This window comes from Tripterygium wilfordii, chromosome 9 (genome assembly GCF_013401445.1).
Source record: "Tripterygium wilfordii isolate XIE 37 chromosome 9, ASM1340144v1, whole genome shotgun sequence".
Taxonomy (NCBI): domain Eukaryota; kingdom Viridiplantae; phylum Streptophyta; class Magnoliopsida; order Celastrales; family Celastraceae; genus Tripterygium; species Tripterygium wilfordii.
In genome coordinates, this window is record NC_052240.1 from 2006010 (window position 1) to 2031731 (window position 25722).

The 25722-nt window shown below is 36.8% G+C and overlaps 4 protein-coding genes and 1 long non-coding RNA gene across 7 annotated transcripts; 2 read left to right on the forward strand and 3 right to left on the reverse strand.

The window, feature by feature from the left end:
* Positions 1–425: 425 nt before the first annotated feature.
* LOC120006418 (transcription factor bHLH162-like) lies at positions 426–1615 on the forward strand. Its single transcript, XM_038856447.1, has 3 exons — positions 426–723; positions 842–1177; positions 1286–1615. The coding sequence occupies exons 1-3, from the start codon at positions 607–609 to the stop codon at positions 1352–1354; spliced, it is 522 nt and encodes a 173-aa protein (XP_038712375.1). The 5' UTR covers positions 426–606; the 3' UTR covers positions 1355–1615.
* A 3361-nt stretch (positions 1616–4976) lies between these two features.
* LOC120005840 lies at positions 4977–7775 on the reverse strand. 2 transcript variants are annotated; one of them, XM_038855693.1, is made up of 5 exons: positions 7757–7775; positions 7255–7337; positions 6294–7145; positions 6042–6200; positions 4977–5411 (listed from the first exon to the last, which is right to left on the reverse strand). In XM_038855693.1, the coding sequence occupies exons 3-5, from the start codon at positions 6474–6476 to the stop codon at positions 5202–5204; spliced, it is 552 nt and encodes a 183-aa protein (XP_038711621.1). In that variant the 5' UTR covers positions 6477–7145; positions 7255–7337; positions 7757–7775; the 3' UTR covers positions 4977–5201. The 2 variants fall into 2 exon arrangements, with proteins under 2 accessions (XP_038711621.1, XP_038711622.1); XM_038855694.1 differs by lacking the exon at positions 7757–7775 and adding an exon at positions 7440–7460.
* A 2800-nt stretch (positions 7776–10575) lies between these two features.
* On the forward strand, positions 10576–11691 carry LOC120005500. The gene is made up of 2 exons (XM_038855148.1): positions 10576–11223; positions 11341–11691. The coding sequence occupies exons 1-2, from the start codon at positions 10576–10578 to the stop codon at positions 11689–11691; spliced, it is 999 nt and encodes a 332-aa protein (XP_038711076.1).
* Positions 11692–16001: 4310 nt separating this feature from the next.
* Positions 16002–18941, reverse strand: LOC120005839 (F-box/LRR-repeat protein At3g58900-like). The gene is made up of 5 exons (XM_038855692.1): positions 18875–18941; positions 18392–18454; positions 17393–18259; positions 17151–17309; positions 16002–16542 (listed from the first exon to the last, which is right to left on the reverse strand). Exons 2-5 carry the CDS (start codon positions 18437–18439, stop codon positions 16228–16230), a joined length of 1389 nt encoding a protein of 462 aa, XP_038711620.1. The 5' UTR covers positions 18440–18454; positions 18875–18941; the 3' UTR covers positions 16002–16227.
* A 3268-nt stretch (positions 18942–22209) lies between these two features.
* Positions 22210–25276, reverse strand: LOC120005842. 2 transcript variants are annotated; one of them, XR_005469918.1, is made up of 4 exons: positions 24814–25276; positions 24614–24689; positions 24220–24289; positions 22210–22589 (listed from the first exon to the last, which is right to left on the reverse strand). It is a non-coding gene; the product is annotated as an uncharacterized LOC120005842 (long non-coding RNA). The 2 variants fall into 2 exon arrangements; XR_005469917.1 differs by having other exon boundaries at positions 24775–25276.
* Positions 25277–25722: the final 446 nt, after the last annotated feature.

The window sequence follows — 25722 nt, forward strand, 5'->3', positions numbered from 1 at the left end:
ATGTATATAGTACAAGACATTAATTACGGTCAATGTAACATAATAACAATGTGCCAATTTTTTTTGATTCAATCAGCCGAAATTCACACAGTTGATTTGCTAGTAGTAATAATCAATTTTGTCAGGAAATATATGGTCAAAGAAACTCCACGTATGGAGTACTATTACCAAAAAATAACCACCCGCCCCACTCTCAGTTATTGTCAGCTTTAATTTTGGATTTATCCATTACACCTCCATGATTTTATTCTTCTTAGACCATCTCTTATAGTTGGGTCTAAAAGAAAAAACTCCTTAGTGTAATAGGAAAATAGACATCCATGTATACCACAAGATTTGAGTTTACCAAACTGATGTGGTATTTTTAACAACTGGTGCCCCACCGTCGCGAAATCAATAACAGGCTTTTTCTCAGCAGCATCTAATCATGTTTTGTATTTTTGCTTTTCCACAAGATAAAATCCCACCCATTCAGAGAGAGAGAATCGATATATCTGACCAACAACACACAGTATCAATAAATTTTGGTTCTGTGTGTTTGGTTTTAGGGGGATATATGGTCTTTTCTATTATTGACTTGGTCTTCTCACACACACAACACACACCATGGAGAACCCTAGTTCTTCAAGAAATGATAGAAAAACTATTGAGAGAAACAGGAGGAATCAAATGAAGGCACTCTACACACAACTCAATTCCCTTGTACCCCATCAAAATTCAAGGGTATGTAGTAAGATAATCAACTCTCTCTCTCCCTCTAGATCTCACTCACATTTTATGAACAAGTCTCCATCTCCATTGTTGTGTATTTTTACCAATTCTTGATTGTTTTGTGTTGCAGGAGCCGGTATCGCTCCCGGATCAACTATATGAGGCTGAAAAGTACATAAAGAAGTTGCAGATAAGCTTGGAGAAACTGAAGGAGAGGAAAGACAGTTTAATGGGAATTGAAAGGCCTTTCCCAAGCAATAATAGTTGTGGGACTAATGGAACAAGATTGCCGCAAATTGAGATTCATGAGAATGGTTTGGCACTGGAGATTGCTTTGATAACTAGGTTGGATTGTCAGTTCATATTCAATGAGACGATTCGAGTGCTTTGTGAAGAGGGGGTAGAGATTGTTAATGCTAGTTTCTCTGTTATTGAAGATACTGTCTTCCATGCCATACATTCTAAGGTAAGTGAAAACTTATTGATTTGATTGACTCAAACAATATTTGTTTTGGAAGAGTGAGATAATTAAAGTATGAAATAATGCTTAATTTGTCTTAATTTGTGCGTGCAGCTCGAAGAATCTGCCTCAGGAAATGAAGCTGCAAGGATCTCGGAGAGACTAAGGAGGTTTGTTGTGTAGGATATTACAAATTCATGCATTTTGAAGCAAAATTATTTCAAGTTTTAGCCTTCAATAGAGATATGTAGTGTCTCTATAGTTTGTCTACCTGTATGTATATGTTTCTTATCGAATGCTTCACAATAGTAAGGGTACTTTGTCAATCTCCCGTGTGCACTACTACTACTACCCTTTTGAAATGACTTCATTGAGAAACATTTAACTAGCCCCATGAACTATGTTGATGATCCAATTTGATTATATCTATGTATGTTGATGCTAGAATCGGGTTGCATTATATTATATAATTTAGTGAAACATTTTTTGAAGCTTTGATTTAGAAGCAAAAGTATGCGTTTATAGGATTTACATTGCTTAGAACGATCCGTTAATGAGAAAAACGGATTTGGAGGATCCGCAATTCATTTAAAATCATAGAGTCTACAATTTAAATCTAATGATTTGGGTGGTATGTCGCATCACACCATGTTTTTATTTTTCTATTTTTAAAACTTGTCTAGCTTTTTCTCCAACATTAGATGTCAATTGTATACTCTAGAGAATTATGTAGCTCCCGAATCCGAGAAAAATTGATCATATGATCAATTTTGGTGAATACTTGTATTGATTGCATCTACTCTTGACATAGTATTATTTGGCACGTTGTAGCAGTGAAGCATACATGGTAGGAAACATAGAACTTTCTGGTCTATTATTAGATTAAGAATTGGGTTATGTTTTGGTTCATTAGAAACCTAAATTTCTTGTTGAATCAGCTTTGATTATTCTTGTAAAGTTGGTGTTGAATACTTGAATCAATTAGAAACTCTTGGCAATATTAAAGCTAGGTTGCCATGCATATATATACCACTGATTTACTACCGTTATCGAGAATCCATTGCTGCGGATGAACATAGAAATTGTGAGTTTTTGTGTGAGGCTGCAGACGAACATAGCTTCTTCTATGAACGAGAAGGATATATAGCATAGGATTGGTCAATTTAGAGGCAAGAGAGAGGCCCCCCTTATAATTTATGTTGTAGGGACCAAATTTAAAATCAAATGAAAAAGAATTCTTATAAGACAACCGTATTGATCATCAATAGATAAAGGAGGATAAGGAAATATATTGGATGAACATTATTGGTATAGAGGAGAAGATGACTGGATCGGTCTTACGAACCCAACAATGCATGAAAGAACATATACTTCATGTAACATGATAAATCTATTGGTATCTTACTCCATATAGTACAGCTATGATGTTGGTTCTTTGCTTTTGTATACACCAAACTGAAGTGTTGCCCCGTTCAACAGCAACGGCAAGACCAGTGCCTTCTACCATTCCCATTATACATTGCAAAGCTGTGAGAGAGAGTTTAGCCGGGTATGATTTTAGTGTAAATGCCTGTAAATCAATACTGTTATAAGAAACCATTGCCATCAATTAAAAAGTTGGTAGAATTAGTCAGTTTAGGGTCAAAGAAAACTCTTAGACTATTACTTGCAAAATGAGGAAAGTAGAACCAATGAAACAAGCAGATATAATCATGACAGCACCCTCTCCGAAATGTCTCTTATGATTAGTTTCATCAATTACAGTAGCTTGTTGAACATGTTGTCCGTTAGTCCATGGAAGAATTAGGTGTTTTCCTTTGACAAGAATTACAATAGCATTGTTGGGTTCGTAAGACCCATAGATGTATGTAACACTGTTACAAAAAGGTACACCTTCACATTCTCAGGGACATCAATATGAGTGGCATGAAGCCCTATTGAATGTGGTCTTCATACTTATCTACACCTAAATGAAAGCAATGAAAAATAGAAAAAAATAGATCTAGAAAGAGATGACAAGAAAGTGAAGAATAAGACGAAGAAAGAGAAAAATAAGAGAGAAGAGAGATGAAAGACGAGAAGAAAGAAATAAAAGAAAGAGGTTGGAGATAGAAATCATTCCATAGATACTTTTATGTTCATGTGTTTTTTTGTTGAATCTAAATGTTTAAAAATACAATAATGAATACCGGTTTGACGTTGTCCCGAGCTACAACAATGACTAGAAGAGAGCCAGGTGGTTGGCCCGCTAAGGTTTGGACCTTGTTTTACTTTCATTGGGCTCAAATGGGTAAAACTGTTTATTTGATGGTTATGAATAGTAATTTTAAGGACGGCCCAAACTATGCCCAATACACTTGTGGATTCACTAACAAACCAATGTTGGGCCTGAATACTCATGCAAGAGTGAAGACAAAAATGTCCGAGCCATGAAGGCCACTAGTACAAGCACAACACCCTTGTGGATCCAACAACAACCTGGGCCTGAATACTAACCCAATACGAGGATTGGCCACTAGGCAAGACTTACTTGAGTTGACCATGTGAATTTAATACTAACTAGTTGTTTTTTTAGGGTTTAATTGGTTGAGCCGACACACATGCATGATCAATTAATAATTAAATCTGCTATTGTGGAATGTAGACGTAGATTTGACTCACAATTAAACTTTTCAAACATGGGTCTACAACAATTAGTTGATTAATAAAAACACAAAAGAGTTACTCCTTACTTACCATAAATGGGGCAAACCTTTTTATGGGCTAAAAATCAGACCAACAGTTAGGTCCATAAAGACATAAATGGGCCAATTGGCAATATATGGGATGGTTAGGCCCGAGGATATATAACAAGTTACAACGGTGACTAGAACTAGAAGAGGGCCAGTTGGTTGGTACTTGTAGGTGTGGCCCGTTAATTTTTGGACCTTGTTTTTACTTTCATTGGGCCCTAATGGTGCAGACAAAAATGTCCAAGCCATGAACGCAACACACTCGTGGATCCAATAACAACCAATGTCTGGCTGTTAGAGTGATGAGTTATGTGGGGAAAACTTGGGATAGATCTGTGTTTAAATATGCCTCGAGATATGAGATAAAAGTGGACCTGTTTTCCTTAGAAGAAAGACTCTGCATTTAACAAGAGAGGAGGAACTAGGTGAATGTTTCCATTATGGCCTTTATATGGATGTTTTAATTTAGTTCTCTTTGCTCAAAGTGCAGGCTGACCACCTTATCTGATTTTTAACGAACGTCACTCTGCAGGTTCCTCTGGCTCTGGAGGAAAAAATGCAACTTTTGCTATTTCTAGACACTATAGCGCTTTGATGTGTTTATCGAAGCTGAGGCAAGTAAAGCTGCTGCGAAACATGATCATGCTTCCATTGACTTTCAAATCCAGTTTTACCAAAAAGACTTATTCCGTGGCTAAGTTGCACTTTACAAGCGGTGGGTGTAAAAATTCTTGTTTTATTTCTATGTTTGTTGTTGGTTGCAGCAGCTTTCTTCTTTCCTGAGAGAGGAATTTTTTCCCCTGTATATTATATACTATAATTAGGCCAAGGCAAACTGGACTAATCTCTAGAAAGTGTTTTTTTTTTTTTTTGAAATTCAAGGAGGGGTGGACTCGAACCCACGACCTAATGGGTGACTAAATCTTTACATACAATCCATTCCACTGGCATGGATGCGATCTCTAGCAAGTTAATGGAAGCCAAAACCATCCCACAATCGTTCCAATCCAAAAGGTAGTTCCAATCCAAAAACTAGTTCAAGATACATGCACCTAAATGTAGAAATGAGAAAAACCAGAACATGTTGTCCTACTCTCTAGCAAGGGCACACACAAATATAGGAAAATAATATAGAGATACATAGCAGTTAAAATTGAAATAAGTATTACAAAATAGTTAGCTAAATTGAACTCAAAAATTGCGGAGCACTAATTAGTTTCTGAGAGAGAATTTAGATCTAAGCCTCATTGCACAGTTCCTAATAGCTTGTATCTTCTTCAATCTCTCATCATCGGTATTTAACGCAATCCAACATGATGATAAGGGATAGGATCAATGATAATTTTTTCTATCATAACCGCATTTTTAATCAAATATGTGGCAAATTCCAGTTCAGGAATTCGCCCCCAAAAACCAACAAGTTCAACTACTTTGAGGCATCGGAGTGGAGACTTTGGGACTTTTTGTGCCCTCCTCCTCCTAATAGGAGGCGCCCGCCAATTACTGAACTGCACAGCAAGGGCAAACCAAGTTACAAGTAATGCTCATTTCAAGCACAAAAACCTTACTAAACAAAGAACTCAACTCCAACAACTAGAGGTCACAGAGGTAAACTGATTTATAAAAACACTTACTAGCTCAACGGGGATAATGGAAACTGAGTTAACTAGACACTAAAGGGCTGTAAAGCTTAAAAATAGAAAAAGTTATCCCTGGCGACGAGAATCAAATTAACTATGGAATTACGATATTGTTCAAAGTTCAAATTAAGCTTGGCAATTCTTCTCGTTCTTCCTGCATCACATTTGTTCTTTTGATCAAAAGTTTATTTACCACTCACACAACCACGTTGGACGGACCCATCCAGTACAAGAAATAGGGTCAATAAATCACTTAATACACTGAATTGTCTCTTTAGTTGAGAGATTAGACAACTCTCATGCACAAGGATCCCCTAGTGTGAAAGTACTTTGGGCAAGATTTGAATCTTGTGAACCCTAACTGAACAATTTCCAGTTTGTCTATTATTTGTGAGGAATCCTATCAGACCCCCACCCCCAGCCAATAAGTTCTAATCTAGCATGAAGGACAAGAAAAAACAGTGTTGTCAAATTAAAAAACTGCAAAGAAACACTTGCCTGTACCACAAGTCTATCCAATGAAGGAACTGCCTTCATCAAGGAATCAAAAACAAGAAGACTGTCAAGATTATCTGCCTTTACTCTCAATTTCAAAAATTTGAGCTTTCTCAACACAGGAAATTCTGGCGGTTCCCCATCATCATCCACATCTTCCTCCTAAATAACAACACACACATAAGACAATGTAAACAATAAAACACAAGTAATTTTTTGGAGCAAAAATAATTTACTATGGCTTAGTAAGCAAACCGGGATTATTGGCACAAATATTGTCAGCCTCTCTAGCCGAGACAGATTATTTGAAAGCCGAGGAAAGTAGGCAAAGACAAGCTCAGGAAAACGCCCTCCAATAAATACTTCGACAAGATTGGGGACATTTGCATAGCATATGTCAATTGCGGGACCGTGAAACTTGAAAGACAATAGAGTCATACGCTTTTCATCTGCAAGCAGTTATATAACTTAACTTTCTTCAAGCAATGCGATTGAACATTTAGATGGACAAGATCTTGGGAATTTGATCCTTCAATGGTCAATTTTTCGAGGAAGGGGCAAGCAGATATGAAATATTCAACAACAGCTCCACTAACATCCACGTACTTTAGCTTGAGAACTCTTAGCAAATGCAGAGTCCGAGTCCTCCAGAGAGCACTGTTGTTACATGACAGAGGGAAAGGGTAAACATTATTTTCACGCATGCCACCAACATAATAAAGCCCGAAGTCTATCACAAGTCGTTTAACACCCTTTTGGAATACAAAATTAACCCATCTATCAATATCACATTTGTACTTTGCATCCAAGTCAAAATGAACTTGAAAGTCGTATGGTGGATCCTTGATATGCCTCCAAGACACTATTTACCCGATTAACATATCCCTGCTTCTGCTCCTCAGACGGACTTCTAAATTCTCCATAAAGAGCAAGAAAAGTCTGTGAATCATCAAAATTTAAGGAGGGACAAAAAGTCCAGACTTTGAGCCATCGACGGGCAACAACACTAGTTCTTGCTGCTTCTTTCATTGTTAAGCGAGACAGAATGGACACCAGGACATCATCTGGCAGTTGACTTATCTTATCCTCTTCCACATAAATCTCTCCCTTTTCCCCACACAAAAAAAGAAAATTACATCAAAATTATACAGTATAAGATCAGCAAAACAAGATAAGGAGAAATAAAGAATCCAACAAAAGAAGCAGTATAAAACACCTTCTTCTTTGCAAGGATGGTTGGGCATCGCTCCATTATTCTTTCCTGTATAACTGAGTTTCCTGTATAACTGAGTGAGTTAGCTGCAAAAAACAGTAGCGAACCAGATACAGAAGTCAAAAAGATGTGCAAATTCATTATATTGCAAACAAACCGATGAACATTGGCTAAAAATTGAAGGATACCTAGAAAAGCTTTGAAATTTGGACAGAAAACTAAGGATGGAATTCACACGTTGCAGATCTGAGTATGGATTCCACAATAACAACTGAACGACATAAAAAATTGGACCAAAAACTGATTAATTGAGACATCCTAATAGAAGCTTTGAACTTTTTGTCAGACGACTATAGAATAGATGGGATTCACCAAAAATCTGCAGATAATTGAGATATAAGGCTTTCAAATCTACATAGAAATTAAGCGATGACATCAACTCGTTACAATCTAAAAATTAAGACATCCCAAGAATGCAAGCTTTCCAGTTTTGAGAGAGACTTACTGGGGCAGTTCTGGGGTTCTGGTTCTCCAATCAAAACACAACTCCCATACGCTATTTCTCCTCTGCTCCGCATAGCGTTTTTATACTAAAAGAGATTAGTTAATATCCCACTCTCGCGTGGTCACGTAAAAGTCCACATCCAATTATTTAAAGCCACGCAAGCACAGCGACCCTTATACGAACCAAATCACGTACGGATTAAATGAATCTAGTGGAATAGCCGATTTTCTTCTTTATTTTTTTCTCGGGTGAATTGGGTGATAACATATTTTTTGGGTATGAATAATCGGACCCATTTTAATTCGTGAAAACTGTTTCAAAACACTCACTCACATGAGCAGTTTTAAATCTTTTCGGGCAGTTAAATTGTCTATGTGTAATTTAAAAAAATATAAAGAAATATAAGTGACATTAGCTATAAATATAAAATGCTTCAATAAAATGGTGATTAGGATATTTAATATATTTTTTAATAAAATTGTAAAAGTACCTAATTCACCAGTGGAGCTTCTTCATCAATAACGGAAGCTCATCACCATGCAACGACTCTGGAGGACGAGGAGGAGAGTAATTATCTTCGATTCTTGGTATAGACAAGAGATCCGGTCGAGAAGAACGATCTTTATCTGTTCCTCCATCTGTTACTGGACGAGAATCTTCTCATTTTCGCTAATAAGAGGTCGATCTTGTTGGAGGTGCAGGGGTCGAGCAAGTGCCCAACCAAAATCTCTAAATCTCCGATTTTAGGGGTTAATTTAGAGAATTTGATATTCAGTGAATTCCGTGTTTATTTGGTTTAATTCTTCCAAGATAATTGCGCAATTTGCTGACTCAGATTTACTAAATGTTGTGAAAATAAATTTTTTGTGATTAGTAATACCTAATTTTGGAATTGATTAGGGTAATAGGGGATTTTTTTTTTTTTTTGAATTGAACAGATTTGTGCTGTTGGTAAGCACGCCAGCAATTCTTGAGACTTGAGAGATCATTTGAAGCTAATGAAGTTTCAAAGACATGCAATTTTAATACTTGTAATTACATAGCGACTAATACTTGTAATTACACAAAAAACTTAAGGTAATTGGTCATTTATTACGAACTTGAACCAGACCCAGAACCAAACTTTGTATTGGGGGGTTCATTGGGCTCGTAGTCAATTTCAAGTTTTCAACACTTGAGCCCGTGAACTCCTTACTTTATATCTTGGGCTAAAGTAACGCCCATAAGCCCACTTTATAACAATTTAGGCCACCTGATTGTGGGCTTTACGACCCAATGATAGAAAGCTCATCAAACATCTTAATGTTGGCAGGGCCCAACTATTGAGCCGCCGAGTCAGCTATCAACAATAGAAGCAATCATAAAAGAATAAAGCATGAAGAAGGAAAAAAAAAAAAAAAGGCCAAATTTTTGAATACACGTCCAAGCAAATCAAAGTAACAAAACAACCAGATTGGAGTGGCAGTGAGGAATACCAGACACCAATAAAAGAATAAAGAATAAAGCATGAATACACATCCAAGCAAATCAAAGTAACAAACCAGTATCGATGATTATGATGTGCTTGAACTGGTAAGCATATGTCATGTCTTCAATCGAAGTGGCGCTGCTTTGTTTCTAGGGGAACATAGATAGGCACAATTTCAGTCTTGTCAAACTATGCGTCTGATTTGTCTCCACATGTCGTATGTTTAGTGGAATATGCGCACCAAGTCAACATGATAAACAGGGTATGACAATTGATTCCCTGTAAAAAGCAGAAGAGAGGTTGGAAAAGAAAGATGGAAATGAGTTCAACCACCAATGCCATTGTATGCGAGGATAGGGAATGAGCTGAAGTTTTGAAATTATGGGATCTGCAGAATAGTGCTTTTAAGAGGCATATAAACAGGGACTACATCACCGTGCTGGACTCCCTGGTAAAGCTGGGAGAGCCTAAAGAATTTGAGAAATTGCTGAAGGAGTGGGAATCATCTGGCAACTGTTATGATTTTCGAGTACCAAACATTGTATTTGTTGGGTATTGTAGAAAGGGCCTGTATAAGAAAGCAGAAGCTATACTTACAGACTTGATGAAGAAAGGAAGGGCTACCACACCAAACAGTTGGGCAAGGTTGGCAGAGGGATACTTGGATAAAGGAGAGATGACAAAAGCTGTGGATTGTATGAAAGCCGCTGTCTCTCGGGATGTGAAGAACAAAGACTGGAAGCCCAATCCAAAGGTAATTACTGCCATGTTAGGTTGCCTTGGTGATGAAGGTAGTGCTGAAGATGTAGAAGCTTTTGTGGCTTCACTGAGCTAGGACTGTCATCCCAGTGAGCAGACGAATGTATCATGCGTTGATAAAGGCAAATATAAGAGGTGGTAAAGAAGAGAATGGGATTTTCGAATATATGAAAACAGATAAAATAGATGAAGATAAAGAAACAAAAAAATTTCTTGGCCTGAAACAGAAGTAAAGGTTGGTTCATATGCCTTGTGTTTTCTGATTGTGTTCTGATTAATTATTGCTCATGTGATGTAAGAACTTTGACTGAATCAAGCAATTCAATATGCTGGTATTTGTTTGGTTTTAATAATGACTTCCTTAATGATGGGCTCCAATGAAGAATTGGTAACGGAAATAGTGTCTTAGCTTGGCAGGATGCCTGGGTCTCCAGTTCACCCAATGGTAGAGTAAGCCCACTCCCAGGTTTTGTTCACCAGGATACGAAGGTGGCGGAACTTATTGACCCTGTCCACTAGTGGTGGAACAGAGCTTTGCTAGAAAGGATTTGCCCTCCACCAGTGGTGAAATCTATCTGTCAGATTCCCTTATATGGCGTTAGGGGCCAAAATACTCTTGTTTGGGCTCATGAAAAATCTGGATTATTTTCTGTCTGGTCGGCCTATTGGCGTGCTCGCTCGCTCACTATATTTCCAAACTCATTCGTTGAATTCTGCAAGCCCTCCTCTGACTAGCTTTGCGTGGCCCAAGCTATGGAATCTACAAATGCCGTATAAGGTGAAATTTTTTGCCTGGAGAGCTTGTCATGATAGTCTTGCCACATATTGCAACTTGAACCGCAGAGGCATTATTGTTGATACTATGTGCATTGCCTGTGGATCCACCCCGGAATCAGCCCTTCATTTATTCAAGGAGTGCAGGAACAGGGCTGCTCTGAGAAGTTCTTGTGGTCTGCCCTCCTCCGTTTTTTCGGGGTCCTATCCATGTATAAGGAGTTGGCTTTCCGCTGTGGTAACTACCCTCTCCCCTAGCAAGCTGACTAATCTCTTCTCTTTACTTCACCATATATGGCTTGATAGAAATGGTCAAGTCCATGGGGAGGCTCCAATGACCAGTCAAGAAGTTCTTCTAGCTAGTCAAAGGTTATCCCATGATTGGCAACTAGTGCGGAACCCTCACATACAACTCCCCCGAAGAACCACTATCGTGGCTAAGTGGCAACCTCCCCCACCGGGCAAGGTCAAAATAAATGTGGATGGTAGTTGGTATTTGGGTGACCCTTACGGGGGTGTCGGGGCTGTTATTCGTGACCATTTAGGGTCTGTGTTTGGATCTGGTTTTATGCGTGTGTTTTAGGCAAGAGGCCCGACGACCATCGAAGGGGTGGTCTTTTTGTTTGGAGCTCAATTGTCCAGGGATTTGGGTTACAACAACATTATTTTGGAAGGGGATGCCTTGGAGATGGTAATTAGTATCCAGAAGTCACATACCTCCCTCCAAGTTTATGGTCACCTGTTAGAGGAAATCCATCTTATTATTGATCCCATATCTTGTGTTGTGACACATACAACCCGGGATGGTAACAGGGTTGCTGATGCCCTTGCACATTTGGGGCGTTCTTCCCCTTCTAAATGTGTTCTTGTACACGGTTTACCGCCTTCTACTATTTCACTTCATACAGTGGACTGTAATGGTTTATTTGCTTAATGAAAGTTTCATTTCTCCTCAAAAAAAAAAAATAATGACTTCCTTTTAGATTTGTGCATTTCTTCTAAGATAGCATTAGGTAGCCACCGCACCTGATAATATTATTACCTAGGTATGTTACTTTGATTGCCTTGTTGGAGGTTCAGTTATATATTTTACTTGGTTTTGGTATGCATTGAATAATATTGAATCCACCATCTATTTTCCCCATGCTAAGCATGATATAGAGTATGCAGAAGGGAAATCAAATTTTTGGAAAGTTCATAATTTTTTGAAAGAAAAATAGCTAGTTTTGCAACATACGTTATATTTTATGAAATCATTGCTCGTGTAGCTTTTCCCCCGGACAAGATGTCTAATATTTACAATACTCTATTGGTTAAAGGGCGAGATACATCGGGTCACATAATTAATGTGATTTGTAAATTACAACAATTAGTATTAGGAAATAACCAAGTTCGGCTGTAGCTATGAATGCTACAAATGGTCTAATGAGAGGGATGGACATGATTGACATGGGTGCTCCTCTTAGTGAACTTATTGATGTCGATAATAACCTGTTGCATAAGTTTCCCAGTACGTTGCATAGGTACCCACAAGAAACTAGCGATGCAATTGTTTAAATCACAATATCCTAATATTGCTGGAGCCTCTTTAACTACTAAAGGAACTTAGAAAAACAGCTAAACTAGTTAATAATGGGCTTGGGCCTTGGAACCCATTCATCCTACCTAGTATCCATTTGATTGAATTCAGCCAAAATCCATGCCCAACTACCAAACACTTACAAGTTACAAGCTTGTGGCCCATTCAAGTTATTCAAATATCCACATTCACTAAATTGGGCCAATCCCAGGCCCAACAATTAAACCCTTACAACTTACATGTCTTGAAGGTTAAAAGGGTCCGGCTTTGAAGTTTGTTAGGTTTCACAATCAAACTCTCAACGTGTCATCTCCTCAGTGGTAGTATCACACTACCACTACAACAGTGTCTCTGATACAGGCCTCATAACCGTCTCCCGCGTCATCAAAAAGTAAAATGGAGGGATGACAGCAAAAATTCCCATCCAACGGTTATTCATATCATTTGAATAGCCTTTATAAATGGTGCGTCCCGTCCCATCCCCTCAACACCTCAACACCGCAACAGTAGAACAGTAAAAAGAAAAATGCAGAGAAATTTTTGTCAATGGAAGAAGCCAGAGCCGCCCATGGCACCCTCATCACCTATCGCGCAGCGCACAAACGGTGTGTGCGTCTACTCTCCTGGCGCAAAAGGGCCAGGAGAGCTGGTGGATTTTTTCAGCAGAGTCGGCTCGACTCTGCGAGGTCCAACCGCAATGCCCTGAGGAGCGAACTGGAAGAATTCAACAACATCATGGTTGCTACCATTGTAGACTGGAAGCTCTTGAAGCCAATGATCTCTGGTCGGAATGGCACATGGAGGCCAGAGATCTGGCTGACTGACCCCACACTATATTCCGAGGTTCGCGATGCATTTGAAGGGTTGCGCCTCATCATACACCTCGCGGTCTGAGCGCTTGTTTATTGCTCTGTTATGTTTTGTTTATCTCTGATAAGCTTTGGATTTATTTGCACGGTTTCGATTTTCTTGAGTCTCTGTTTCGGTTGTTTCGGTTTTCTTGAGTCTCTGTTTCGGTTGTCTTGAGTTGAGTCTGCTTTGTTTCCGTCGTTGTTTTGAGTCTGCTTTGTTTCCATCGTTTTTTTGAGTCTTTGTTTGTGGGGATTTGTTTTCGGAGTCTCTGTTTTGTTTGTGCATTTCCCCACAAACGTACATATATATGGAATGCATTGATAATTGGAGAAATGATATAAGAAACTATTAGTTGTAGAAACTATATTTGGTTGCTTTCATGTTTTAAGGTCTTCGTATGGATGTTAATCATTTTGGAGGGTGAATTTTTTTAAATATAATTTTATCTTTTTATTTCCAATAGTCTGCTGGGATTCATGTAATTTCGAAGATCGTTAGCATGATGCAAAAAATACTATCCAACTCTAGTGTGTCATCTCTTTCTCTCCTTCTTCTTCTTCTTCTTATGATTCTCGATCTGAATTTGTTATTCGTTGTCTTCTTCTCCATTTTTGGGCGACTTTATCCTCTCTTCATCGCCTTCTTCGTCGTTGCTCAATCTGGACTGCATCGAGTTGCTCTGCTTCGCTGTTCAATCTGGGCTGTGCTTCGTTTTTTACAGATCTGGAGTATGATTCGTTTTTTGTAGAGATGTATCACTATAGTATCAGTATAGTATCACCAACACCAAAAAACCACTAAAATGATACAATTAAACCAGTATGCATACTTCATCTTCCTAATTACTTTTCCTTTCTTGATTTTCTTTTATTGGTCACCTCTCTTGTTAGTTCTGAAAAAACATTTACAAGTGCAGAGATGTATCACTATAGTATCACGAAGACCAAAAATTCATTAAAATGATACAATTGAACCAGTATGCATATTTCTTCTTCCTAATTACTTTTCCTTTCTTGGTTTTCTTTTTTTGGTTTGTACATCTCTTGCTCGTTCTAGAAAAAACATTTACAGCTGCAGAGATGTATCACTATAGTATCACCAACACCAAAAATCCACTAAAATGACATAATTAAACCATAAAGACATGTAATGAAATCAAATTTACATTCTAACATTTGTATCATCATTTTATGAGCAAAAGATATAAATTGAACACTAAATTGGATATTCTATTTAAAAGTATCACAGTTCATGGAGAGAGAAAATCAAATTTGAGGTTATTTTGGTAAAAGATGATCCCCAGTGTACTTTTTTAAAAGGATGTTTTAGTGGTTGCACATTTTTTACAATTAAGTATAATCTACTGTACCGGCCTCCAAAAATCCCTTAATACTAACTAGTTGTGTTTTTTAGGGTTTAATTGGTTGAGCCGACATACATGCATGATCAATATGCTAATGTGGAATGTAGACATAGATTTGAGTCACAATTAAACTTTTCAAACATGGGTCTACAACAATTAGTTGATTAATTAAATGAACCAAACCACACGTTTTTATTGGGCTAAATAAAAACATAAGAGTCTCTCCTTACTTACCATAAATGGGCAAACCTTTTTATGGGCTAAAAATCAGACCAACAGTTAGGTCCATAAAGACATAAATGGGCCAATTGACTATATGGGATGGTTAGGCCCGAGGATGTATAACAAGTTGCAAAGGTGACTAGAAGAGGGCCAGTTGGTTGGTACTTGTAGGTGTGGCCCGTTAACTGTTGGACCTTGTTTTTTACTTTCATTGGGCCCTAATGGTGAAGACAAAAATGTTCAAGCCGTGAACGCAACACACTTGTGGATACAATAACAAGCAATGCTGGGCCTGAATACTAACCCAATAACGAGGTTTGGCCACTAGGCAAGACTTTCTAGGGTTGATCAGGTTAGTTTTAAAAATTGGTAGTGTTTTTTTAAGGTTTAGTTGGTTGAGAAGGAAATAAATTTCGTAATTAATAGGTTTTTCTGTAGAAGTGATAGGAAATGAAAATAACTTAGCAACAGCAACGTAATAATGAATGAGAAACCGAAACAATTAAATCTGATAGACAGGGCACCATATATTAATTGTGTTTGTTTTCAGCATGTCCTGTATGCTACGTACCCGTGGACGAAGCCATTGCCTTAATGCCGAAGGCTCCGTCATTTTCTCCTGTGCTTAAGAATCTTATTTATAAGTTATATTTATATCTATGAGGAGAAGTTGAATAGAGAGACAGAATTTGGGGCTCATACATCCTGTCTTTAAGCGGGAGACTTGAGCGTAGGAGTTGTTTATAGTTTGTAGATGTGATTGCATTATTCTGCAAAATGACTGAATTACTAAAATGATGCTAATACTAATTACGAAAGAATACTGATTTTGCATTATGCAAAAAATACTAAAGAAAAGCCTATTTAACTGTTTAAAAGTTTCAAGAGCAGCCAAATTTCTTGTTGTAAGTGTTTCCTTTTGCAACCAGGCTTGGCTGTTAGAGTGATGTGTTATGTGGGGAAATCTTGGGAGAGATATGTGTTTAAATATGCCCTCGAGAGATGATATAAAAATGGAGTTAATGGGTGAATGTTTCCATTATGGCCTTTATATGGATGTTTTGATTTATTTCTCTTTGCTGAAAGTGCAGGCTGACCACCTTATCTGATTTTCAACGAACGTCACTCTACAGGTTCCTCTGGCTCTGGAGAGAAAAAATGTAACTTTCACCATTTTTAGACACTATAAGCGCTTTGATGTGTCTATTGAAGCTGAGGCAAATAAAGCTGCTGCGAAATATGATCATGTCTTCATTCACACCATCATTAGGTAATTCAAGATACAAGCACCTAAATGTAGAAATGAGACAGACCAGAACATATTGCCCTAATCTCTAGCAAAGGGCACACACAAATATAAGAAAATAAAAAAAACCCGCTTGCCGCATAAAGTGATACAGAGATAAATAGCATCTAAAATCGAACTCAAGTATTACAAAATAGCTAAATTGAACTCAAAAATTGCGGAGCACTAATTTGTTTCCGAGAGAGAATTTAGATCTGAGTCGCATTGCACATTTCTTACTAGCTTGTATCTTCTTCAATCTCTCGTCATCAGTATCAAACTGCAATCCAACACGATGATAAGGGATAGGATCGATGATAATTTTTTCTAGCATAACCGCATTCTTAATCAAATATGTGGCAAATTCCAGTTCAGGAATTCGCCCCCAAAACCCAACAAGTTCGGCTACTTTGAGGCATCGGAGTGGAGACTTTGGGACTTTTTGTGCCCTCCTCCTAAAAGGAGCCGCCCACCAATTACTAAACTGCACAGCAAGGGCAAACCAAGTTACAAGTAATGCTTTTCATGCAGAAAAACCTTACTAAACAAAGAACTCAACTCCAACAACTAGAGGTCACAGAGGTAAACTGATTTATAAAAACACTAGCTCAATAGGGATAATGGAAACTGAGTTAACTAGACACAAAAGGGCTGTAAAGCTTAAAAATAGAAAAAGTTATCCCTGGCGAAGAGAATCAAATTAACTATGGAATTACGATATTGTTCAAAGTTCAAACTAGTTAATTAAATCCAAATTAAGCTTGGCAATTCTTCTCGTTCTTCCTGCATCACATTTGTTCTTTTGATCAAAAGTTTATTACCACTCTCACATAACCATGTTGGATGGCCCATCCAGTACAAGAAATAGGGACAACTCTCATGCACAAAGATCCCCTAGTGTGAAAGTACTTTGGACAAGTACTGGTCCAAGATTTGAATCTTGTGAACCCTAACAGAACAATTTCCAGTTTGTCTATTATTTGTGAAGAATCCTATCAGACCCCCACCACTAACGCATAAGGTCTAATCTAGCATGAAGGACGAGAAAAAAAACAGTGATGTCAAATTGAAAAATTGCAAAGAAACACTTGCCTGTACCACAAGTCGATCCAATGAAGGAACTGCCTTCATCAAGGAATCAAAAACAAGAAGACTGTCAAAATTATCTGCACTAACTCTCAATTTCAAAATTTTGAGCTTTGTCAACACAGGAAATTCTGGCGGTTCCCCATCTTCATCCATATCTTCCTCCTAAATAACAACACACACAACGTAAATAAAACACAAGTAAGTTTTTGGAGCAAAAATAATTTACTATGACTTTGTAAGCAAACCGGGAGCACTGGCACATATATTGTAAGCCTCTCTAGCCGAGACAGACAATTTGAAAGCCGAGGAAAGTAGGCGATGGCAAGCTCAGGAAAACTCCCTCCAAGAAATACTTCGACAAGATTGGGGACATTTGCATAGCATATGTCAATTGTGGAACCATAAAACTTGAAAGACAATAGAGTTGTTGTAGATAGACATATGCTTTTCATCTGCCAGCAGTGATATAACTTAACTTTCTTCAAGCAATGCGATTGAACATTTAGATGGACAAGATCTTGGGAAGTTGATCCTTCAATGGTCAATTTTTCGAGGAAGGGGCAAGCAGATATGAAATATTCAACAACAGCTCCACTAACATCCACATACTTTAGCTTGAGAACACTTAGCAAATGCAGAGTCTGAGTCCTCCAGAGAGCACTGTTGTTACATGACAGAGGGAAAGGGTAAACATTATTTTCACGCATGCCACCAACATAATAAAGCCCGAAGTCTATCACAAGTCGTTTAACACCCTTTTGGAATACAAAATTAACCCATCTATCAATATCACATTTGTACTTTGCATCCAAGTCAAAATGAACTTGAAAGTCGTCTATGGTGGATCCTTGATATGCCTCCAAGACACTATTTACCCGATTAACATATCCCTGCTTCTGCTCCTCAGAAGGACTTCTTGATTCTCCATAAAGAGATAGAAAAGTCTGTGAATCATCAAAATTTAAGGAGGGACAAAAAGTCCAGACTTTGAGCCATCGATGGGCAACAACACTAGTCCTTGCTGCTTCTTTCATTGTTAAGCGAGACAGAATGGACACCAGGACTTCATCTGGCAGTTTACTTATTTTATCCTCTCCCACATAAATCTCTCCCTTTTCCCCACGCAAAAAAGAAAATTACATCAAAATTATTATACAGTATAAGATCAGCAAAACAAAAGAAGGAGAAACAAAGATGGCAATTCATAAATAGATGAATTAAACAAAAGAAGCAGTATAAAGCACCTTCTTTGCAAGGATAGTAGGGCATCGCTCCATTATTCTTTCTTGCATAACTGAGTGAGTTAGCTGCAAAGAACAGTAATACAGAAGTCAAAAAGATGTGCAAATTCATTATATTGCAAACAAACAGATGAACATTGGCTAAAAATTGAAGGATGCCCAGAAAAGTTTTGAAATTTGGATAGAAAAATAAGGATGGAATTCACACGTTACAGATCTGAGTATGGATTCCACAATAACAACGGAACGACATAAAAAATTGGACGAAAAACTGATTAATTGAGACATCCTAAAGAAGCTTTGAACTTTTTGTCAGACGACTATAGAATAGATGGGATTCACCAAAAATCTGCAGATAATTGAGATATACCAAAAAAAAAAGGCTTTCAAATCTATAGAGAAATTAAGCGATGATATCAACTCCTTACAATCTAAAAATTAAGACATCCCAAGAATGAAAGCTTTCCAGTTTTGAGAGAGACTTACTGGGGCAGTTCTGGGGGTTCTGGTTCTCCAATCAAAACACAACTCCCATACGCTATTTCTCCTCTGCTCCGCACAGTGTTTTTATACTAAAAGAGATTAGTTAATATCCCACTCTCGCGTGGTCACGTAAAAGTCCGCATCCAATTATTTAAAGCCACGCAAGCGGAGTGACCCTACACGAACCAAATCACGTACGGCTTCAATGAATCTAGTAGAACGCCGTTTTCTTCAATGAAAAGCACTTAGGGCAAATGCAATGGGATTTAGGTTGCTGGTTCAACATTTTTGTTGGCCCGGTCCTACCTCTATTACACAACAAGTCAAGTCAAACACGTACTCTAATACAGCCACATCAGTAAAATACAAATTTCTATCCACTTTATCTTTCCACACACTTTCTCTTTCCACCAAACCCAACAACATTTCATTTCTCCATATTATCCACAACAAAACTACACCAAAACATCAAATATCAATACATCCACATCAGCAAAACACTTATCCCAATACAGCCACATAAGCAGAACACATTTTACAATACAGCCACATCAGCGAAAGACAATGCCCAATACCACTTCACCATTGCATTTGCCCTTACAATGGTGTTATTTTATCCGTGTCAACAAATATATATTGGGTTTTATGTTTTGTTGATGTGGTTGTATTGAGTTTTGTATTTTGTTGATGTGGTTGTATTGGGAGATGTGTTTTACTGGTGTAGTTGTATTAGAAGATTGTGTTTTGATGTAGTTTTATTGTGGACAACATGGAGGGCATGAGAATTTGTTGGCCTCCATATTGGGTGAGAGGAAAAATGTATAGGAATTTGTGTTTTTCTGATGTGGCTATATTGGGAGATATATTTTGTTGATGTGGTTGTATTAAGATATGTGTTTAACTTGATTTTTTATGTAATATAGATGAGACTCAATATTAAGTTTTGTTGGCCCAACAAATTGTTCCCATTGCAATTGCTTCACAAACAGAGTTTTTGGGTAATAACATTTTTTGAGTACTAAATAATCTGACTCATTTTAATTTTGGAAGTCAGTTTTCAAATCTTCAACTTGAGTATCAAAAATTAAATTATTCCAAATCACTCACATGAGCAATTTTTAATCTTCTCGAGCAGTTAAATTGTTTATGCGTAATTTAAAAAATATAAAGAAATATATGTTGCATTGGCTATAAATATAAAATGTATCAATAAAATGGTGATTAGGATATAAATATAAATATGAATATAAAATGTATCAATAAAATGAATTCTCGAGTTGAACTGAATCAAATTTTTTAATATCCAAAAATATTATTACCCTTTTTTTTCTCACACTCCCACAAAAAGAGTTTGCTAATGTTAATTGTATTTAGGGTAAATGACAATGTTAACAGGTCAATATTACTATTTTAAAATAACATTAACTAATCAATGTTACTATTTAAAAATAGACATATCTTATGACCGTTTTGGATCATATAAGATGGCCACGTTCGACAACATTGACTCTCTCATGCAATCCACAAGCTTCACTTTCAGATTTTCAATCGCACAAGCAAACCCACCAAAAACCACACAATTTTGACTCTTCTTCTTCTTATTCTCCCTGAATGTTAATGGACTCGCAAGCTCGTCTTGACTATGCTCTGTTTCAACTCACACCGACTCGAACGAGGTGTTTTTTTTTCCAATTCTCAGTGCTCTGTTTTTTCTTCTCTTTGTTGTTTTTTCCCCTTAACTCTGTTTTTCTTATGTGAAGGTATGATCTGGTGATCTTCTCTGGTGGGAAGAATGAGAAAATTGCTTCTGGTTTATTCGAACCCTTCAATACCCACCTCAAATATGTTAGAGATCAAATTCACAAGGGTGGTTACTCCATTGAACTTTTCCCACCAACCCTTGACGCCCCTTGCTTTACTAAACTCACATTTTAGAGGTGAACAAAATCTCTAAATCTCCGATTTTAGGGGTTAATTTAGGGAATTTGATATTCGGTATTTATTTGGTTTAATTCTTCCAAGATAATAGCGCAATTTGCTGACTCAGATTTACTAAATGTTGTGAAAATAAATTTTTTGTGATTAGTAATACCTAATTTTGGAATTGATTAGGGTAATAGGGGATTTTTTTTTTTTTGAATTGAACAGATTTGTGCGGTTGGTAAGCACGCCAGCAATTCTTGAGACTTGAGAGATCATTTGAAGCTAATGAAGTTTCAAAGACATGCAATTTTAATACTTGTAATTACATAGCGACTAATACTTGTAATTACACAAAAAAGTTAAGATAATTGGTCATTTATCACGAACTTGAATTTGCAGTTTCGGATTCAAGCTTTGAGAGGCTGAACCAAACTTTGTATTGGGGGGGGTGGGGGGTTGCGGGGTTTCGTTGGGCTCGTAGTCAATTTCAAGTTTTCAATACTTGAGCCCGTGAACTCCTTACTTTATATCTTGGGCTAAAGTAACGCCGACAAGCCCACTTTATAACAATTTTCGCCACCTAATTGTGGGCTTTACGGCCTAATGATAGAAAAATCATCAAATATCTTAATGTTGGCAGGGCCCAACTATTGAGCCGCCGAGTCAGCTATCAACTATATCTAGGGGTGGAAACAAATGGTTTCCGAATCAATTTCGGGGCAGACAAAATCAAGTGTGTACTAAATATTTAGAGGTTTGGATCCTAATTCAGACTGAATTTCTTGATGTATTTAATGACCAAAATCGAATTAGTTTAAATCCGGACAAGTAAATAGAATAACAACAAAGTCGAATTTGTTTAAATCCAGACAAGTAAATAGGATAACAACTTAATCCAAATTTGCTTGAGCTAGAGCTTGCAATGCAATAATGTAATGTGATTTCCACGTTCGACCACATTGACTCTCTCATGCACTCCAAAACCTTCACTTTGAGATTTTCATTCACACAAGCAAACCCACTTCTTTTAGTTGCAGGCTTCTTCTTGTATGCATTCGTTATTTCTTGTCTAAAACAGATCTAACGATGAGAGCTGAGATACTTTCCAGAACTTTATGATGAGAGATGAAAAGGCAACTGCTCATATAGTAGAAAAGTTGCAACCCCTGGATGTTCCGGATGAATGTTTTTCTGAAAAAAGATTGGAAGATGGGGTTTTGACCGCAACCAGCCCTACTTTTCCACAATCTCTATCTTCTTCCTCCTCTTCCTCCTCTCTAACAAGTTCTTTCTCACCACACCGGTCGCCTCCCTCAGGAACTCCCCCTCAATCTAGCCAAGCCACTAACCTTTCTCCAGTTGGTAACTTGCTCGCCTCCAATAATTGTATCGGAAAATAAGAAGTGAAATAATAATAGCATCGAATAATTGAGAATGAATAAGAACTGAAATATAAACTACAGAGAATCAACTTTTCTTGCAAGAAACTCAACCCCCAAACTCATCAGAAAACAATAATAGTGGCTCAGGTCACTGATGAACACCATAGTTTTTTAGGCATTTAACCTTCATAAAAAGACTTGGGTAGTCATTTCTCTTGGGTTGAAGAACATTCACCTATCTCGCCTATATCAGCTTAGATCCTTGTCAAGGAATATCCATTATGCATCTCTTTGCCATTTATTTAATTTGCATGTGTTGTTCTTCCAAAACTCCAGATAGCTTGTTTGCTAATTTTGCTCCAGCTGGTTGCTTGTTGTCAAAGGCTCTTCTTTCCGCAATCTTTGGCAGTTTACTGCAGGAAAAATAAATGAAAAAATAAATAAATACTGTCTTAGAATCTCCAAGAATAATATCTAATCATCAGCAGATAGTTCATATCCTGATCCATCATAAGCAACCCAATAGTGTTTCAGACATCCAGTCAAGAGGATCTGACTGTAAAATAGACAGCACGACATCTTAAAAGCCAATTAATTGGTCATTATAAAATATAAACAATTTAAACAAATAAACCTACGCAATAGTGGTTTAGATTTTGTTAGCTACCTCCGGAGCAAAAGAACGTAGAAACAGAAAATTAAACATAAGACTGTTTAACTAATCAAGGTAGCTTTTAAGAGCCTACATTACATTCTTTAGTTTTTTTATCCATGCACGTTCTATTTTATAATGCAAAGTGTATAGTAAGTCATGTATGGAATGTATGCATGGGTATCCCATCGATTTAAAGTTGTCATTTTTTGCGTATGTATATGAACAAACATGGATTTTTTGACGCTGTACGGAATTGAAGGGATAGAATTCGTTTTACTTCAATAAAGACAATAATAATTTTAATAGTCCAAACAAAAGTACAAACAAAAGGAAATACCATCTGGAAATCGAGAGGAATAAATATTTGCTTTATAAAAGAGTATTTATATCAAAGCGAATGGAATCATACATGAAGTAACATATAACTCTAGACAGCATAACCAAAAACAGTGTGGACAATGTCATAATTAAAAGTTAAAACTCCAAAAGTTGATCACTTGTCAGTTGCAAAAAAGAGAAAGGGGAGGGGAAATATATAGGCATTAATTCCTATAAAAGTAGAAAGGTGGAAGGGACAGACAAAATTTATGACTGTAAAATTAAGCACTTCATAGTACAACCCTTCCTCTTTAATTGATATTTATTCGTGTGCGCTTATTCTAAATCACAAAAAACCACATTTATCATGTCTGAAAAATGATTAAAAAATATAAACCAAAAACTCAAAAAATCAAATAATATATTGTGAATTGAAACCTAATAGTCTAATACTCTCAGACTATGAAAGGGATGACTAACTGATCTGTAAAAGAAAAAATCAAACCAATAATAGACAAACCAATCCATTATTGAAACAATTTAGTCTCACCATAACCAACTTATAACTACTTCATTTCTGCAACTTCTAGCAACCCTTTCATATATTTTTTGGCAAGGAAATTTTTATTTAATAAGATAAAAAATGTTGTCACTTGTCAATCATAAGGTCTCTAGTAGAGGCAATCGACGTGAAAACAACACCACCAACACCAAAAAATACCACTTTAGCATCTCTATTCCTGGGCAAATAAAATTTGAAACTACTTTAACATCTTAAATTAACAGTCCAAGATGCAAAATCTATGACAAAAGTCAAGGAATTAGATTAGGAGACCAAGTATCTTACCTCTACGAATCATCAATTTTGAAGTTGTATACATGTATCATTAATCAATTTGTATGTTAAATGTAGGGAGCTCAACATCATGTTGACTACACACCTATTTTTGGTTTGAAATATACTATCCTCATAAAGTAGTGCATTAAGAAGAGCACATTCAACAGAGAATGTCGAAAATACTCATGGCGAGGAAACATGTCATGTGCCTTTGAGACTATCTTGATTATACCTGTCTGCAACGCATCAACATTGAACCTCAAAAAGTGTTGATTAAGGGGTAATCCAGAAACAACCTGGTCCTGCAAACCGTAACCAAACGACAAAACAATCCCCCAATCAATAGCTAATAAGGTATGGAAAAGTAAGCCCAATTTCAATGACAACACAGAAATGGTAGGCATCAACTAAAATTCAAATATTGAGTGACAATAGAAGCAATCATAAAAGAATAAAGCATGAAGAAGGAGAAAAAAAAAAAAAAAAAGAATGCCAAATTTTTGAATACACATCCAAGCAAATCAAAGTAACAAAACAACCAGATTGGAGTGGCAGTGAGGAATATCAGTCACACCAATAAAAGAATAAAGCATGAATACACATCCAAGCAAATCAAAGTAACAAACCAGTATCGAAGATTATGATGTGCTTGAACTGGTAAGCATATGTCATGTCTTCAATCGAAGTGGCGCTGCTTTGTTTCTAGGGGAACATAGATAGGCACAATTTCAGTCCAGATATTAGAAAGAGAAAAAAGAACAGAAGAATTTCAGAGAAAATAAATTACTTATCAAATGTGATGATACCCACGCGCACGATTCATTACCTCCTTCAACACAAAACTATCTCACAAAACCGATCGTCACTCTGTGCCTAAACCCAAAACTAATCGAAACCGAATTAAAACAAAGGACCTGCACCAATGAACAATGACTGCTGATTGCATAAAAGCAATATCTGGTGGAGCAATTTTTGTTAAGTTTTGACTTATAATCTCATTTTAGTTCAAGAATATTGAAAAAAACCTTTCATACCTTGTTTATGATAGTCTTCAATTTAGAGTCTTAAGCATGAAAGCAGTGGTGCACACAAGAACAAGAAAAGAAAGCTTCAAGGCAACGATTAAAACATTAAAAGTACAAGTAATTGTGGATTTTTACCCTTGCAATACATATTGTAACATGAACTTGGATGCAATCAATTGCACACAAATTTTTCAATAATTATCACCATTGAAAACTGAGAATGAGACAATCTTTCTGGATGTGGCAGTTATCACTGATATGTTAGTTTCTGGATTTAGTTGTTGTTTTATCAAATTCCATAACCATTGATCAAATATAATGAATGAAATATATTTTTATTTAGCGAATTTTGATTACTATTTAAACACATTTACCATTGTGTAAATATAGTGATACATAAGTATCCTACCGGTAGGATACACAAGTATCCTACCGGTAGGATACACAAGTATCATATCGATAAGATACATATTGTATCCTACCGGTAGGATAGTCCTATCATCACCAAAACCTGACAAAATTTCTATTGCACCACTGTGGACACTCTTAGTGGAGGTGAGATTGGATTTCGTACATTTAGGTCATACAATGGTATAATTTAAAAAAAATTAAACTAAAAAAATGGTTTGATCATAATTGTGCGCAATCATAATACCTTCTAGAAGCACATAACACTATCAAATATAATTTTATGAACCATTTGTCCAGGT